This window comes from Pseudophryne corroboree, chromosome 4 (genome assembly GCF_028390025.1).
Source record: "Pseudophryne corroboree isolate aPseCor3 chromosome 4, aPseCor3.hap2, whole genome shotgun sequence".
In the NCBI taxonomy this organism is placed as follows: Eukaryota; Metazoa; Chordata; class Amphibia; order Anura; family Myobatrachidae; genus Pseudophryne; species Pseudophryne corroboree.
Window position 1 is genome coordinate 488325779 of NC_086447.1, and position 18818 is coordinate 488344596.

General features: G+C 46.4%; 1 protein-coding gene across 4 annotated transcripts in view; it reads left to right on the forward strand.

The window, feature by feature from the left end:
- LOC134909816 (uncharacterized) overlaps positions 1–18818 on the forward strand; it is a 366238-nt gene that overhangs the window by 325487 nt on the left and 21933 nt on the right. For all 4 annotated transcript variants that reach the window (XM_063917096.1, XM_063917098.1, XM_063917097.1 and 1 more), the window contains one exon: positions 3669–3725. In XM_063917096.1, coding sequence (XP_063773166.1) covers positions 3669–3725 — 57 coding nt within the window. The remainder of the gene's footprint in view (positions 1–3668; positions 3726–18818) is intronic.

The window sequence follows — 18818 nt, forward strand, 5'->3', positions numbered from 1 at the left end:
TACTTCACCATGTCGAATGTGGACACCATAGATCCCATCACACGCATTGCTGCGTGTATGGATACCCTTTGACTGTGTAGCAGCTCCTGGATCCTTGACTGAATTTTGGATATTTTGTTCAGAGGTAAAATTACTCTCTCAAGACTCGAATCCAACACAGCCCCCAAGTGAGTCATCCGTTGTCACAGAAGCAGGGACGACTTTGCCCAATTTATGAGCCAACTGTGTCTCTATAAACAAGCTATTGTCTGTTGCAGATGACACTGAAGCAATTCCTGAGACTGTGCCAGGATTAATAAGTCGTCGAGGTATGGAAAAATTCTTATCCCCGCTGACGGAGATAAGCTGCCATTACTACCATAATTTTGGTGAACACTCTGGGTGCTGTGGCCAGTCCAAATTGTAGAACCTGAAACTGAAAGTGTTGCTGGAGGATAGCAAACCTGAGATAGCACTGATGGGACAGTGCTATAGGAACATGCAGGTAAGCATCCTGGATATCCAGGGATACCATAAAATCCTCCATGGCCAAAATAATGGAACGTAACATCTCCATATGAAACTGAGGCACCCAAATGTACTTGTTTATCACTTTTAGATTGAGTATGGGCTGGAACGACCCATTTGGCTTCTGAACCAGAAACAGGTTGGAATAAAAACCTTGTCCTCGTTGCACAGGTGGAACTGGAATTATCACTCCTGACTGAGGCAACTTCTGAACTGCCTCTTGCAAAGCCCTGGCCTTCGTTTCCACTGAAGACGGGCTGGTACAAAAAAAACCTTTGAGGAGGGTTTTTCTTGAAGGCAAACACATAACCGTGAGATACAGTGCCGCTTCTTCACCCAGGCATCCGTGGTGGACTGCTGCCAAATCTGTGCAAAATGAGGAAGTCGGCCTCCCACCCTGGGATCCCCCAGGTGGAGGCCCGCACCATCAGGATGATGGCTTATCTTCTGACTTGGAAGCCGGCCCTCTGGTAGCCCAATGCTTTTTAGTCTTACCAGACTTGTCAGATTGAGACTGTTTGCTTTTCCTTGAGTCCAAAAGGGCTGAAAAGCTGGAAATGTAGGCTTGGATTTGTATGCGGAAGGAAACTTCACTTTCTTGGAGACTGCTTCTGATTCCAAAATACTATTTAATTCTCTATCAAAAAGAATATCTCCAGTGAAGGGCAAAGACTCTAGAACCTTCTTAGATTATGGATCAGCTTTCCATGTACGTAGCCAGACTGCTCTGTGAGCTGCTACTGCTGAAGCTGATGATTGAGAGGCAATTGTACCCATATCCAAAGCTGCTTCTTCCATAAAAACAGCTGCCTGTTTAATATGTGCAATATGGGATTTTGCTCTCTAGATGCCAATGAAAGATCATCCTCCAGCGCATCAGCCCAGGGTACTACTACTTTTGCCATCCAGGCTGAAGCCATGGCTGGCCTTACGATAGCTCCAGACAAGGAGAAAATAGTTTAAAAAAAAACATCTATTTTCCTATACGTGACATCATTTAATGATGTTGAAGGCAGAGGTAATGTAGATTTGTGCACTAATCGAATGACACACGTATCAAACAGTCCCCAGTCAGAAGAGGATAATTGGAGTTCCATTTCTTTGGAATTCTAAACTTCTAACTGGGTGTAACCCAAGCCTCTTGCATAATTTCTGTCAGCTGTTCTGACCCAGGAAACTCAGTCCTAACTGTTTTGGGACGTTTAAACACAGGTGCCTTAGATTATAGCAAAGGCTCTGCTGCCTCCTCTAAGGATAGAATGACTTTCATAGCACTAATTAGCTCTGGTATGTCCACTGAGCTGAGACCTTCATCATCGTCTCTGTATGCAGACCCGGAGTGCAATGAGTCCTCATCCTCCGATGAGTCCTCATCTGAAACAAGTGTAGACTGTGAAGATGTTGTTTCATGTCTATGTGATTTACTTACCACCGGCCTTTCAGCCTCTTTTTGTTTAGAGGCTGCCGATTCCTGTACTGGATGTGATAAACCCCAGGTGGAATGTTGCATGTAAGGGTTAATGTGGTAACCTATCCCTGGTATAGGAGCTGGCATTATCCGCTCAGCTATATTGGATAATGCCTGTGCAAAAGTAGCCCATGGGGGTTCGACTTGAACCTGTGACTGCCTCGGATTATTCAAGAGGCTTTGGCTTGGTGAACGCTAAAACAATTTGCACATAATCCATTTTGAACCAGATCCTGAGAGGTTAACCTAGCTTTGCAAGACAAACATGAAATGAGTGTTGGTGCTACTGTGGAGAGTGTATCCTCCTCACCCTTGCCTCTCTTAGACATGATAAATAAATCACACACACACACATGTACAGTGTTAACTACACAATTTGTGACTGCAATCACTTTAAAATTTGTTAAAGTGACATATACAATCTGATCCCTCCCTGCTTTGCACCAGCATTGAGGATTGAAATACACAAAAACTGACAGCATTATAAGTCAGCAATCACACTAGCAATCAGTCACAGGTTATACGTTAGTATAATAAGCAATATGAGCACATAATCAACTACAGATACATTTCAAGTATGTAGGAGAAACATATGACTGCATTACCTTATATAGGATTTTAAACGTATTCAGTCACACAGCGAAAGAAACAGCAGCAATAGTTTACAGACTCATGCATCAGACACTTATCCAACTATTTGTACTCAAAGCTAGATAGAGACTTAGTGCTGTATCACCCAGCTCAGGAGAGTGGGATACAGGGAGACTTCACCCCGCTTCCAGGATCGATCAATACGTTAGCGAACGCTAAGTGGATCCAGACACTAATAGTGTACACACTCGCACCGGGAACCTACAGTGAACACAGACAACCAAGTTAACACCGACGCACCATTCACACAGCCGCCTATGCAGCAACTGGGTCTTTTTGATACACGGCGGAAGCAGGAACTCAGGTCAATGCAGGAAACTCGGAGGAAACTGGTCATGAACCGGGGGAGGAGCAACCAAGAGAGCGTCTTACTCCCAACTACTGACATCAACCCTAGGGATTGCGGCCTCATACTACCTCTGGAGCCTATTATCCCTAAGGCCTAGCGCTGGTGCACCCGAGGTGGCAGCCACGACAGCGACTGTTCGGTAGTCTCCATCCCGAAACAGTGCGGCTGTGTCTTGTTTCCCCTGCTAAGCGGAACCGATGCCTGACATTCTCCCCGTTCTCTGGCCACAGCGTGGTAACGTCTGCTGGACTTGCTAGTACATTCTACGCAGACGCCCGCCGAAACTGCACTGTACACGTGGGTAAGCTCTGTCGCAACCCGGCAAGGAGTTGTTGGAGCGACTCTTTATAATGGTATGCATAAGACGCTTTTTAGAAAGATCGCTCAAAAAAAATAGTAAGACTATAAAAATAAAATAATACAAAGCTTATGGCTGCTAAAAAGTTAAACCAGCAGCCGTCTTGACCATACTCCTGCCGCACCAAACAAAAAAACTGAATTGCCTGAGCCAGGAGGAAGGGATATAGGGGACTGTCCCGTTGCATTCTGGGAGGCCGAAAGTTTTGATTGTTGGTGCCAATCTGCTGTTGCTACCTCATATCCCAATGTTTATCCTGTGGATAACCTGTGGACTTAGAAAGGGAAATAAAAGTTTGATTTACAACATCTAATGTCACAATACTTTTTGTTTAGGCCTAAGGAAGACATCAGCCTCATTCCCGTCCCACGGAGCTAGGAGTCTTTCAGCAGGTATGGCTGTTCTAGTGTATAAAAAAACATACAACTTGATAATCCATTTAGTACCATGGGGGTATTGACGGGTCCACTTGGAGCCATGGGCACTATAGAAGTTTGATAATGTGTGCTGGCTCCTCCCTCTATGCCCCTCCTACCAGACTCAGTCTAGGAAACTGTGCCCGAGGAGACGGACATACTTTGAGAGAAGGATATAGATAAGGAAAGTGGTGAGATTTCGAACCAGCACACACAGAACAAGAGGAAAGCCATGTTAACCAAACTTGAAAACCAGAACAGCAACAGCTGAACCAAACAACAGTAGTTAAACAAGTAACCGTGCAGGAAGAACGAAGCACCGGGTGGGCGCCCAGTATTCCCTACGGACTACGAGAAAAGGATTTTCCGGTAGGTAATTAAAATCCTATTTTCTCTTACAACCTAGGGCAGTCTTTCTCAACCTCGGTCCTCAAGGCACACTAACAGTCCTGGTTTTAGTGATATCCAGGCTTGAACACAGGTGACTTAATTAATACCTCAGTTATTTTGATTTAACCATCTGTGCTGAAGCATGGATATCACTAAAACCTGCACTGTTGGTGTGCCTTGAGGACAGCGGTTGGGAATGCCTGACCTAGGGGATATTGGGAATCCTTTTAGTACCACGGGGAAGTACCAAAGCTCCCAAACCGGGTGGGAGAGTGCTGAGGTTCCTGCAGAACTGACAGACCAAATTTGAAAAACTTGGCAAACGTGTTCGAACCTGGCCAAGTAGCTGCTGAGCAGAGTTGTAATGCCGAGACACCCCGGGCAGCCGCCCAAGAGGAACCCACCGACTTAGTAGAGTGGGCCTGTACAGATTTAGAAATCGGCAAGCCTGCCATGAAATAAGCATGCTGGATAGTGAGCCTGACCCAGCCAGCAATCGACTGCTTTGAATCAGGACACCCAATCTTGTTGGCATCATATAAAACGAACAGCGAGTCCGATTTCCTGTGACGAGCAGTTCGCTTTACATAAACCTTCAAAGCCCTTATAATGTCCAGGGACTTTGAAGTAGCAGAGGTGTCGGTAAGAACCGGGACCACAATTGGCTGGTTGATGTGAAACGCCGACACCACCTTAAGAAGGAATTGCTGATGAGTTCTGAGTTCAGCTCTGTCCTCATAGAAAATCAAGTAGGGGCTCTTGTGAGACAACACCCCCCAGCTCTGACATGCGCCTTGCCGAAGCCAAGGCCAACAGTGTGATGGTCTTCCACGTAACATAGTTTACACCTACCCCCTGTAACGGTTCAAACCAGTCTGATTTGAGGAACATCAGAACCAAATTGAGATCCCAAGACGTTGTGGGAGGCACAAAGGGAGGTTGGATGTGAAGAACACCTTTCAAGAATATCTGGACCTCAGGGAGAGAAGCCAATTGTTTCTGAAAGAAAATAGACATGGCCAAAATCTGAACTTTTATGGAGCCTAGGCATAGGCCCACGTCAACTCCCAACTGCAGAAAAAGCAGGAAACGTTGCAGATAAAATTCCACCGTAGAATATTGTCTGCTATCACACATATTTCTTCCAGAGACAATGGTAATGTTTTGACGTTAATCCTTTCCTCGCTTGGATCATAGTCGGGATGACCTTATCAGGAATCCCTCTCCTGGCTAAAATCAGCCATTCAAATTTCATGCTGTCAAACGTAGCCATGGTAAGTCTTGATAGACGAACGGGCCCTGTTGCAGAAGATCCTCTCGGAGAGGCAGAGGCCATGTATCTTTGAGTAGCATCTCGAGAAGATCCACGTACCAGGCCCTTCGCGGCCAGTCCGGAATGATGAGAATCACTTAAACTCTTTCCCTTTTTATTCTTTTGAGAACTCTTGGGATCAGAGGAATGGGATGAAACACATACACCAGCTGGTAGACCCACGGAGTTGTTGGGGTATTGACTGCTACAGCTTGTGGGTCCCTCGACCTGGAACAATACCACCTGAGCTTCTTGTTGAGTTGAGAGGCCATAATGCCGATTTGTGGATAACCCCACCGACGCGTCAGCCACTGGAACACCTCCGGATGGAGGCCCCATTCCCCCGGGTGCAGGTCATGTCTGCTGAGGAAGTCTGCTTCCCAGTTGTCTACTCCCGGAATGAAGATCACCGAAAATGACACGGCATGTTTTTCCGTCCAGTGGAGAATTCTTGACACCTCTGACATTGGGGCCCTGCTTTTCATTCCGCCCTGTTGGTTGATGTAGGACACCACTGTCACATTGTCCGACTGAACTTTAATGGCCTGATTCTGAAGAAGAGATGAGGCCTGCAGAAGGGCATTGTAGACTGCCCTGAGTTCCAGGATGTTTATTGGAAGAACAATTTCCTGACTTGACCATCTTCCTTGAAACTGCACCCCCTGGATGACTGCACCCCAATCTCTGAGGCTTGCATCTGTGGTTAGTAGAATCCAATTCTGAATCCTGAACCTTCGACCCTCCACTAGGTGAGAAGTTTATAGCCACCACAGGAGGGAGATCCTGGCTTTTGGCAACAGACGAATCCGCTGATGCATGTGAAGATGCAATCCGGACCATTTGTCCAACAGATCCAGCTGGAAGGCCCTCGCATGAAACCTTCTGTACTGAATTGCTTCTAAGAAGCCACCATTTTCCCCCAGAAGGCGGATGCACAGATGTACTGAGATTCAGGTCAGCTTCAAGACAGCCCGAACCATCGACTGGATCACCATTGCCTTTTCCAAAGGAAGGAACACTGTCTGAGACTCTGTGTTCCGTCTCATTTCCAGGAAATAAAGCTTCTGCATTGGTTCTAGGTGAGATTTTGGTAGGTTCAGAATCCACCTATGATCCAGGAGTAATCTGGTCGCAGCCTTTATCAGAAGATTGTCCAGGTAAAGAATTACATTTACTCCCTGTCTGCGGAGCAACATCATCATCTCTGCCATCACTTTGGTGAACACCCTCGGTGCTGTGGAGAGACCAAATGGCAAGGCCTGAAACTGGTAGTGACAGTCCTGCAATGCAAACCGTACATAAGCCTGATGAGTCGGCCAGATCGGAATGTGAAGGTATGTATCCTTGACATCCAGAGATGCTAGGAATTCCCCCTCTTCCAGACTTGAGAGCACCGTTCTCAGAGACTCCATCTTGAACTTGAATACTCGTAAGTACGTGTTCAATGATTTGGGATTTGGAATCGGTCTTACCGAACTGTCCGGTTTTGGAACTACAAACAAGGTGGAATAGTATCCCTTGGGGTATATTTACTAAGGTCCCGATTTTGACCGAGATGGTGTTTTTTCTTCAAAGTGTCATCTCGGGAATTTACTAAACTCAAATCACGGCAGTGATGAGGGCATTCGTATTTTTTTGGAAGTCCAAGAAAAAAAATACGAATGAATATACCATCGGTCAAATACGCCTGTAATTTGGTAGAACTCGGTCATTTACTAAAAAGTGTCATTCACAAACACTGCCGACAATAGCCAAACACTGCCGTGAAAAAATACCAATCGTGAAAAAGTGCTAAAATAAAACAGACCTGCTTTTTTTTACCGTGTTCTGATAGGCATGCACGGATCCATGAGATCCGTGCATGTTTATCAGTGGGAAGGGTTGGGAAAGTGTTAAATTTGCCAAAAAAAATGCGTAGGGTCCCCCCTCCTAAGCAAAACCAGCCCCGAGCTCATTGAGCTGGTCCTGGTTGAAAAAATATGGGGAAAAAATTGACCGGGGTTCCCCCATATTTAATCAACCAGCACTGGGCTCTGCGCCTGGTCCTGGTTCCAAAAATACGGGGGACAAAAAGCGTAGGGGTCCCCCGTATTTCTGAAAGCAGCACCGGGCTCCACTAGCCAGATACATAATGCCACAGCCGGGGGACACTTTTATATTGGTCCCTGCGGCCCTGGCATTACATACCCAACTAGTCACCCCTGGCCGGGGTACCGTGGAGGAGTGGGGGCCCCTTCAATCAAGGGGTCCCCCCCCTCCAGCCACCCAAGGGCCAGGGGTGAAGCCCGAGGCTGTCCCCCCCATCCAAGGGCGGCGGATGAGGGGCTGATAGCCTTTTTGCCAAAATTTGAATATTGTTTTTAGTAGCAGTACTACAAGTCCCAGCAAGCCTCCCCCGCAAGCTGGTACTTGGAGAACCACAAGTACCAGCATGCGGTGGAAAACCGGGCCCGCTGGTACCTGTAGTAGTAGTAGTACTACTACTAAAAAAATACCCCAATAAAAACAGAAGACACACACCTCGAAAGTAAAAGTTTAATTCATACATCCACACCTCCAAACATACATACATACTTACCGATGTTCACACGAGGGTCGGTCCTCTTCTCCATGTAGAATCCATGGGGTACCTGTTGGAAAAATTATACTCACATAATCCAGTGTAGATCGGTCCTCTTCTGTTCTATTTGTAATCCACGTACTTTGCAAAATAAAAAAACGGACCCGGTTTTCCACTGCATGCTGGTACTTGTGGTTCTCCAAGTACCAGCTTGCGGGGGAGGCTTGCTGGGACTTGTAGTACTGCTACTAAAAACAATATTCAAATTTTGGCAAAAAGGCTATCAGCCCCCCATTCGCCGCCCTTGGATGGGGGGGGACAGCCTCGGGCTTCACCCCTGGCCCTTGGGTGGCTGGAGAGGGGGACCCCTTGAATGAAGGGGCCCCCACTCCTCCAGGGTACCCCGGCCACAGATCCGGCCGAGATTCATTGTGTTAAAGTCGGCAGTGTTTTACAATTCACTCACGTAAAACACTGCCAAAAAATACGAATGACATCGACATCGGTAAATACGAAAATGCAGAATACGACAGCTTAGTAAATTAGTCGTAATAAATTCAAAAAGTTGCAATTTTACACTTTCGATGTCATTCGTGATTGAACTTTAACCTCATTCGGAAAAATACGAATTTTAGTAAATATACCCCCTTGTTTTGTAGATGAGGTGGAACTGGAACAATAACCTGGGTCTGTAACAGTTTTTGAATGGCTATTTGTAAGGTTACTCTTGCTTCTTGTGAAAATAGTAAGCCTGATTTGAAGAATCTGTGAGGTGGGAGATCCTGGAACTCCAGCCTGTAGCCCTGTGTATAAGGTCTATGACCCAGGGATCCTGGCAAGATCTTGTTCAGGTGTGACTGAAGAACTGTAACTTGCCTCCCACCTGCCTGTCTCCCACCGTCATGCCGAAAGTTTTGAGGAAGCAGAGCCTGAACTCTGTTTCTGTGAACCAGCAGTTACTGGTTTGCGTGGCTTACCTCTAGCACCTCTGGCCTTACCCCTAAACTTAGCAGTCCGAAAGGACTGTAAATTGGGTCATGAGTAGGCCGTCATGGCTGGCGGAGCTGCAGAAGGTAAATAAGTGGACTTATCCGCAATAACTTGTGAGATCCACTTGTCGAATTCATCACCAAATAAGGCCTCACCTGTGAACGGCAGGCCTTCCACACCTTTTTTGGAATTCGCGTCAGCAATCCTCTGACGTAGCCATAATCCTCTGCGTGCATTGAGCGTGCAAACCTATTTCTTTATTAGCTTCCACCATAAAGTTTGCAGAGTCTTGTATGTGTTGCAGTAGTAACACAATTTCCTCTTGAGGTAAGGTGTCTTACCCCTCAATTAAATTACCAGACCATTTAGCAATGGCTCGAGTAATCCACCCACATGCTATAGTGGGTCTCTGGGCCACCCCTGCAGCTGTATACACAGATTTGAGTGTAGTCTCAATCTTACGATCAGCTGTATCCTTTAGGGAGGCTGCACCAGGAACAGGTAATACTATTTTACGTGAGAGCCTGGAGACTGATGTATCCACTATCGGTAGATTTTCCCATTTTTTCCTATCCTCGGGAGGAAAAGGAAAAGATGATAATAACTGCCTAGGAATTTGAAATTTCTTGTCTGGATTAACCCACGGTTCAAACAGGGTATTTAGTTCCTTTGATACGGGAAAAGTGGCTGAGGTTTTTTCTTATATTAAAGTAGGATTCCTCACACTCCTCTGTCACCTTATCAGGGATATTTAGGACTACTCTGATAGAATCTATGAGAGCCTCTACACCCTGTGACAGAGTATCCCCCTACCTCTATGTCCACCTCACTTTCCTCCATTTCTGACCCCTCATTATCAGAGTCAGAATGCAGGATCTGGGCCAAAGTACGTTTTTGTGGACAAATGGTAGAGGATTGAGACGCTGGTCTGAGTACTGTGTCCTTTTGCATAAACTCAGCCATAGACTGTCTTAAGTATTGCGTCTCCTTCTCATTACAAGATAATTTAGTAGAGATGGTGGAAATCATCCCCCTAATGGAGTCCAACCATGCTGGCTCGGACCCACTAGCCTAAGAAGGGAAACTACACTGAGTACACATTAGTGAACCCCCTGGAGAAGAGGAACACTGTGCCTTACATGAAACACACTCTTTGCCTGACATACTGCAGCAGTGACAGCACACACACAGAAAAATCACCAAACTTATCTAGGCGCTAGTATATAGTAAATAATTTATTTATAATACTCTCATCAATTGGTGAATCAACCTAGCAGCAATTAAGTCTAGCTGTGTCTGTGTTCACACAGCTCAGTTAGTAGCAGCTGATATCAGCTGTACTAAAAAACATACAATTTCTCGGTGACTGTATGCGCTAATAAACCTCAGGTGCATAAATGACTTGAGACCACATCAATACAGTAAATGTATATGAAGATTTCTTTATGTCAAATATTAAAAATCCTTTATATAAACAAGCATTTAATATCACTTAAAACAATAAACTTAATAAACTGCATCCAGTGATACAAAGTATCTGATTCAAGCATAATGTGCAAAAAAGTCCTCATACATAGGAAAAGGTTAAATGCACAATTAACCCACAAAGAGCCCTTCTCGAGATACAGAGAGAGGAGAGAACCAGCACACGGCGCCCTTAATGCTAAAGCTAGTCTTAGCCGAATCGCAGACTAAGTACCTAGATTAGGGATTTAGGGGGTCATTCCAAGTTGATCGCTCGCTAGCAGTTTTTAGCAGCCGTGCAAACGCATTGTTGCCGCCCACCGGGAAGTGTATTTTCGCTTTGCAGAAATGCGAACGCCTGTGCAGCAGAGCGCCTGCAAAAACAATTTGTGCAAAACAAGACTAGCCCTGGACTTACTCTTCGTGTGCGTTGATTCTAACGTTGGAGGGTTGGCTTTTGACGTCACAGCGTTTTCCCCGGCATGCCTGCGTTTTTCCAAACACTCCCTGAAAACGGTCAATTGACACCCAGAAACGCCCCCTTCCTGCAAATCTTCTTGCGTTGTGCCGTGCAACTGAAAGCTTCGCTAGAACCTGTGCAAAACCACAAAGGACTTTGTACCCGTACATCACAAGTGCGCATTGCGGTGCATACGCATGCGCATAAATGGTGATCTTTAGCCTGATCACTGCGCTGCGAACAACGGCAGCTAGCGATCAACTCGGAATGACCCCCTTAGTACACTACTATATCGCTCCCCCCCTGCTAAGGCCCCCTGGTACCGCTGAGGTAATCTGGAGGCTCTCCGGAAGAGCTGTGAGCTGCTGGATCTGCTCATAGTGAAGCCCGCCCCTTCAATGGCACGCAGTCTTCCCGCTGTTCTTTATACTGGCTTTATTTGTCTGAGTGCATAAAATGGAGACAGTCCCCTTTTAAGCCTGTATTGCCAGTCTGGGTACTGTGTACACTACAGTGTACTAAGGGGGTCATTCCGAGTTGATTGCTCACTGACGATTTTCGCAGTGCAGCGATCAGGTGAAAAAACGGCATTTATGCGCATGCGTATGGCCCGCAATGCGCACGCGCGACGTACAGGTGCAAAGCTCTTTGTGGTTGTACTCAGGTTCTAGCGAAGTTTTCCTTCGCACTGATGGCCACAAGAAGATCGACAGGAAGGGGACGTTTCTGGGTGTCAACTGACCGTTTTCAGGGAGTGTTTGCAAAAATGCAGGCATGTCTGAAAAAACGCAGGTGTGGCTGGGCGTTCGCCGGGCGGGTGTATGACATCAGATCCGGACACGAATAGGCTGAAGTGATCGCAAGCGCTGAGTAGGTTCAGAGCTACTCTGAAACTGCACAAACTGTTTTTGCAGAGCTCGGCTGCACATGCGTTCGCACTTCTGCTAAGCTAAAATACACTCCCCAGTGGGCGGCAGCATAGCGTTTGCACGGCTGCTAAAAACTGCTAGCGAGCGATCAACTCGGAATGACCCCCTAAGTCTGGAGACTCAGTCCACCCCGTGTGGAAGCCGTGCGTCTCTGTACTTTTATGCCGCCACCACCCCTAACCGAGCCAGAAGAAATGCGAGTGGTGAGTACTAAGCCGGCATCCTCGTTAGAGTGTCGCCGGCTTAGTACTCACCACTCTTCTTTCTTCTGGCTCTGTTAGGGGTGGCGGCGTGCTGCGGGAATGTACGCTCGCTGTGGTGGGGCTTACGAATAGTTCCCTCAGGAGCTAGCGTCCTGACAGCGGGGAACATGACCATTAACCCTTAGTGGGGTTGGGCCGTTGCCCCCCTAAGTCCCACGAAACATCCAGTCCTGCCTGAAAATAACAAACTTTAAAAATAAATACAGAAAACTCTTCAGGAGCTTCCAGAGATGTTACCGGCTCCTCCGGGCACATTTTCTAAACTGAGTCTGGTAGGAGGGGCATAGAGGGAGGAGCAAGCACACGTTATCACACTTCTATAGTGCCCATGGCTCCAAGTGGACCCGTCTATACCCCCATGGTACTAAATAGATTCCCAGTATTCCCTAGGACATAAGAGAAATCAAGATAAACTGCAATTACTTGGAGCCACATGTGATACTATATAATACACAGCCATATCAGACTGTGGTTACTCACTCCAGAAGTTTATTGAATAATCGTTCATACAGGTGGAGTCGCACTCATCTAGTGCGGCTCCATCGCATATGTGCACTCCCGGTGGGACTAGGCGATCCGTCCGCCTAGCCCAGTCGTGAGTGCACAGAGACACTCCCATTCTAGTGAATGGGGCGCGTCACGGACACGTGCGCACCCAAGACACGGTGATAGGGAGCGCCCAGGCACAGACGGAGCCACGATTAGCGTGGCTCCATCTGTGGTTTCTATTTTCCTCTAAAATGCTCACATATGTAACCTGTACTATACAGATATGTTTCTTATCACATGACTTATGTGTATGCATAATAGGTGTGGCTACTAAATAATGAGACTGTACTTGTAAAAAAATAAACCATGCTGCATGAGTTAAAAGGAAGCGGGGGAACATTGACCTTGGTCTTTTCCAAAACGATTTTGCAAGTTTCACCCTCTCGCACAGATAGTTTGCTGTAGCACAGAAGTTGTGTTTTTCCTGTGTATCATAAAAATGCTTAGTTCAAAAGTAGACCAACGTGTTAACTTAAAATTGAACAAAACACCCACCAAATCTTTGCATATGATAACAGAGGTTTACGGGTCATATTGCATGTCACGTGCGAGTGACAGTCATGAGGATGATGAACATACTGGAAGGCCTTGCACATCAAAAACAAATGAAAATCCATAGTAAAAATTGTTCTAATTGACTGTCGACTCCGCATGACAGCAGACAGAGACTGTTATACAAGTTTTGCATCAAATCTTAATTAGAGATGAGCGGGTTCGGTTCGTTGAGATCCGAACCCCCCGAACTTCACCTATTTTACACGGTTCCGAGGCAGCCTCGGATCTTCCCGCCTTGCTCGGTTAACCCGAACGCGGCCGAACGTCATCACCTCGCTGTCGGATTCTCGCGAGATTCATATTCTATATAAAGAGCCGCCCGTCGCTGCCATTTTCACTCGTGCATTGGAGATTGAACGGAGAGGACGTGGCTGCGTTCTCTCCCTGAAAAGCTCCGTATCTATGCTCAGTGTGCTGCAAATATCTGTGCTCAGTGTGCTGCAAATATCTGTGCTCAGTGTGCTGAAAATATCTACGTTCTCTGCCTGAAAAGCTCAATATCTGTGCTCAGTGTGCTGCATTGTGGGGACCACCAGTATATAATTATAGTAGTACAGTACAGTAGGCCATTGCTGTATCTTGCAACTCTGTGTCAAGTATACTATCTCTGTGCTGCATTATTGTGAGCAGTATATAGTAGGACAGTGCAGCATTTTGGTGACCAGCAGTATACATATAGTACAGTACAGTAGGCCATTTCTGTATCTTGCAGCTCTGTGTCAAGTATACTATCTCTGTGCTGCATTATTGTGAGCAGTATATAGTAGGACAGTACAGCATTTTGGTGACCAGCAGTATACATATAGTACAGTACAGTAGGCCATTTCTGTATCTTGCAGCTCTGTGTCAAGTATACTATCTCTGTGCTGCATTATTGTGAGCAGTATATAGTAGGACAGTACAGCATTTTGGTGACCAGCAGTATACATATAGTACAGTACAGTAGGCCATTTCTGTATCTTGCAGCTCTGTGTCAAGTATACTATCTCTGTGCTGCATTATTGTGAGCAGTATATAGTAGGACAGTACAGCATTTTGGTGACCAGCAGTATACATATAGTACAGTACAGTAGGCCATTGCAGTATCTTGCAGCTCTGTGTCAAGTATACTATCCATATCTGTGCTGCATTATTGTGAGCAGTATATAGTAGGACAGTGCAGCATTTTGGTGACCAGCAGTATACATATAGTACAGTACAGTGGGCCATTGCTGTATCTTGCAGCTCTGTGTCAAGTATACTATCTCTGTGCTGCATTATTGTGAGCAGTATATAGTAGGACAGTGCAGCATTTTGGTGACCAGCGGTATACATATAGTACAGTACAGTAGGCCATTGCTGTATCTTGTAGCTCTGTGTCAAGTATACTATCTCTGTGCTGCATTATTGTGAGCAGTATATAGTAGGACAGTGCAGCATTTTGGTGACCAGCAGTATACATATAGGGCATAATTCCAAGTTGATCGCAGCAGGAAATTTTTTAGTAGTTGGGCAAAACCATGTGTACTGCAGGGGAGGCAGATATAACATGTGCAGAGAGAGTTAGATTTGGGTGTGGTGTGTTCAATCTGCAATCTAATTTGCAGTGTAAAAATAAAGCAGCCAGTATTTACCCTGCACAGAAATAAAATAACCCACCCAAATCTAACTCTCTCTGCACATGTTATATCTGCCTCCCCCGCAGTGCACATGGTTTTGCCCAATTGCTAACAAAATTCCTGCTGCGATCAACTTGGAATTACCCCCCACAGTACAGTAAAGTGGGCCATTGCTGTATCTTGCAGCTCTGTGTCAAGTATACTATCTCTGTGCTGCATTATTGTGAGCAGTATATAGTAGGACAGTGCAGCATTTTGGTGACCAGCAGTATACATATAGTACAGTACAGTAGGCCATTGCTATTGATATATTAATGGCATATAATTCCACACATTAAAAAATGGAGAACAAAAATGTGGAGGGTAAAATAGGGAAAGATCAAGATCCACTTCCACCTCGTGCTGAAGCTGCTGCCACTAGTCATGGCCGAGACGATGAAATAACATCAACGTCGTCTGCCAAGGCCGATGCCCAATGTCATAGTAGAGAGCATGTAAAATCCAAAAAAACAAAAGTTCAGTAAAATGACCCAAATATCTAAATTAAAAGCGTCTGAGGAGAAGCGTAAACTTGCCAATATGCCATTTACTACACGGAGTAGCAGGGAACAGCTGAGGCCCTGGCCTATGTTCATGGCTAGTGGTTCAGCTTCACATGAGGATGGAAGCACTCATCCTCCCGCTAGAAAAATGAAAAGACTTAAGCTGGCAAAAGCACAGCAAAGAACTGTGCGTTCTTCTAAATCACAAATCCCCAAGGAGAGTCCAATTGTGTCGGTTGCGATGCCTGACCTTCCCAACACTGGATGGGAAGAGGTGGCGCCTTCCACCATTTGTACGCCCCCTGCAAGTGCTGGAAGGAGCACCCACAGTCCAGTTCCTGATAGTCAAATTGAAGATGTCACTGTTGAAGTACACCAGGATGAGGATATGGGTGTTGCTGGCGCTGAGGAGGAAATTGACAAGGAGGATTCTGATGGTGAGGTGGTTTGTTTAAGTCAGGCACCCGGGGAGATACCTGTTGTCCGTGGGATGAATATGGTCATTGACATGCCTGGTCAAATGACAAAAAAAATCACCTCTTCGGTGTGGAATTATTTTAACAGAAATGCGGACAACAGGTCTCAAGCCGTGTGTTGCCTTTCTCAAGCTGTAATAAGTAGGGGTAAGGACGTTAACCACCTAGGAACATCCTCCCTTATACGTCACCTGGAGCGCATTCATCAGAAGTCATTGACAAGTTCAAAAACCTTGGGTGACAGCGGAAGCAGTCCACTGACAACTAAATCCCTTCCTCTTGTACCCAAGCTCCTGCAAACCACACCACCAACTCCCTCAGTGTCAATTTCCTCCTTAGACAGGAACGCCAATAGTCCTGCAGGCCATGTCACTGGCAAGTCTGACGAGTCCTCTCCTAACTGGGATTCCTCCGATGGATCCTTGAGTGTAACGCCTACTGCTGCTGTTGTTGCTATTGGGAGTCGATTGTCATCCCAGAGGGGAAGTCGGAATACCACTTGTACTACTTCCAGTAAGCAATTGACTGTCCAACAGTCCTTTGCTAGGAAGATGAAATATCACAGCAGTCATCCTGTTGCAAAGCGTATAACTCAGGCCTTGGCAGCTGTGTTGGTGTTAGACGTGCGTCCAGTATCCGGCGTTAGTTCACAGGCAATTAGAGAATTGCTTGAGGTACTGTGTCCCCGGTACCAAATACCATCTAGGTTCCACTTCTCTAGGCAGGCGATACCGAGAATGTACACAGACGTCAGAAAAAGACTCACCAGTGTCCTAAAAAATGCAGTTGTACCCAATGTCCACTTAACCACGGACATGTGGACAAGTGGAGCAGGGCAGACTCAGGACTATATGACTGTGACAGCCCACTGGGTAGATGTATTGCCTCCCGCAGCAAGAACAGCAGTGGCGGCACCAGTAGCAGCATCTCGCAAACGCCAACTCGTTCCTAGGCAGGCTACGCTTTGTATCACCTCTTTCCATAAGAGGCACACAGCTGACAACCTCTTACGGAAACTGAGGAACATCATCGCAGAATGGCTTACCCCAATTGGACTCTCCTGGGGATTTGTGACATCGGACAACGCCACCAATATTGTGCGTGCAATACATGTGGGCAAATTCCAGCACGTCCCATGTTTTGCACATACATTGAATTTGGTGGTGCAGAATTATTTAAAAAACGACAGGGGCGTGCAAGAGATGCTGTCGGTGTCCCGAAGAATTGCGGGCCACTTTTGGCATTCAGCCACCGCGTGCCGAGGACTGGAGCACCAGCAAACACTCCTGAACCTGCCCCGCCATCATCTAAAGCAAGGGGTGGTAACAAAGTGGAATTCAACCCTCTATATGCTTCAGAGGATGGAGGAGCAGCAAAAGGCCATTCAAGCCTATACATCTGCCTACGATATAGGCAAAGGAGGGGGAATGCACCTGACTCAAGCGCAGTGGAGAATGAATTCAACGTTGTGCAAGGTTCTGCAACCCTTTGAACTTGCCAGTCAGGTCATTCCCCTCATCAGGCTTTTGCAGAAGCAGCTGGAGAGATTGAAGGAGGAGCTAAAACGGAGCAATTCCGCTAGGCATGTGGGACTTGTGGATGGGGCCCTTAATTCGCTTAACCAGGATTCACGGGTGGTTAATCTGTTGAAATCAGAGCACTACATTTTGGCCACCGTGCTCGATCCTGGGTTTAAAGCCTACGTTGTATCTCTCTTTCCGGCAGACACGAGTCTGCAGATGTTCAAAGACCTGCTGGTGAGACACTTGTCAAGTCAAGCGGAATGTGACCCATCAACAGCTCCTCCTTCACATTCTCCCGCAACTGGGGATGCGAGGAAAAGGCTAAGAGTTCCCAGCCCACCCGCTGGCGGTGATGCAGGGCAGTCTGGAGCGAGTGCTGACATCTGATCCGGACTGAAGGACCTGCCAACGATTACTGACATGTCGTCTACTGTCACTGCATATGATTCTGTCACCATTGAAAGAATGGTGGAGGATTATATGAGTGACAGCATCCAAGTAGGCACGTCAGACAGTCTGTACGTATACTGGCAGGAAAAAGAGCCAATTTGGAGGCCCTTGCACAAACTGGCTTTATTTTACCTAAGTTGCCCCCCCCTCCAGTGTGTACTCCGAAAGAGTGTTTAGTGCAGCCGGTCACCTTGTCAGCGATCGGCGTACGAGGTTACTTCCACAAAATGTGGAGAAGATGATGTTCATCAAAATGAATTATAATCAATTCCTCTGTGAAGACATTCACCAGCAATTGCCTCCAGAAAGTACACAGGGACCTGAGATGGTGGATTCCAGTGGGGACGAATTAATACTCTGCGAGGAGGGGGATGTACACAGTGAAAGGGGTGATGAATCGGACGATGAGGAGGAGGTGGACATCTTGCCTCTGTAGAGCCAGTTTGTGCAAGGAGAGATTGATTGCTTCTTTTTTGGTGGGGGCCCAAACCAACCAGTCATTTCAGCCACAGCCGTGTGGCAGACCCTGTGGCTGAAATCAGTGCCAGATTAAGGTCCACATTGGCCTGGAGCTGAAATCTATGAAGGGCCTATTGTTGCCACGTAGTGGTTGTGATTTTTTCCCTGTGTGGTCAGGGGTGTGTGCACTTCCTCCCCACACTACATCTCTTCACTATATCACTACTATACTACATCTCCATAATACGAGGCATATTTATCACAATTCGTATCCGAGATGCGGATGTGATACATTTGACCTAAATTGCATTGCGATAATTGAATACATTACAAGGATGTATCCATTATCGCATACAGAGGCAGAGCTTGTGAGAAAGCTCTTCCCCTGTGAATCCAGTTGCCACAATTCTCAGGGTATTTTTTGAGAAAAATACCCTGAGATTGTACTGTGCATGCACTGTCACCGGCAATTACTCTATGTGGACAAAACACGTGTGTCTGTGTAAATGGGAATGAAAAATATATAAATATTAATATTACAGTATGTAT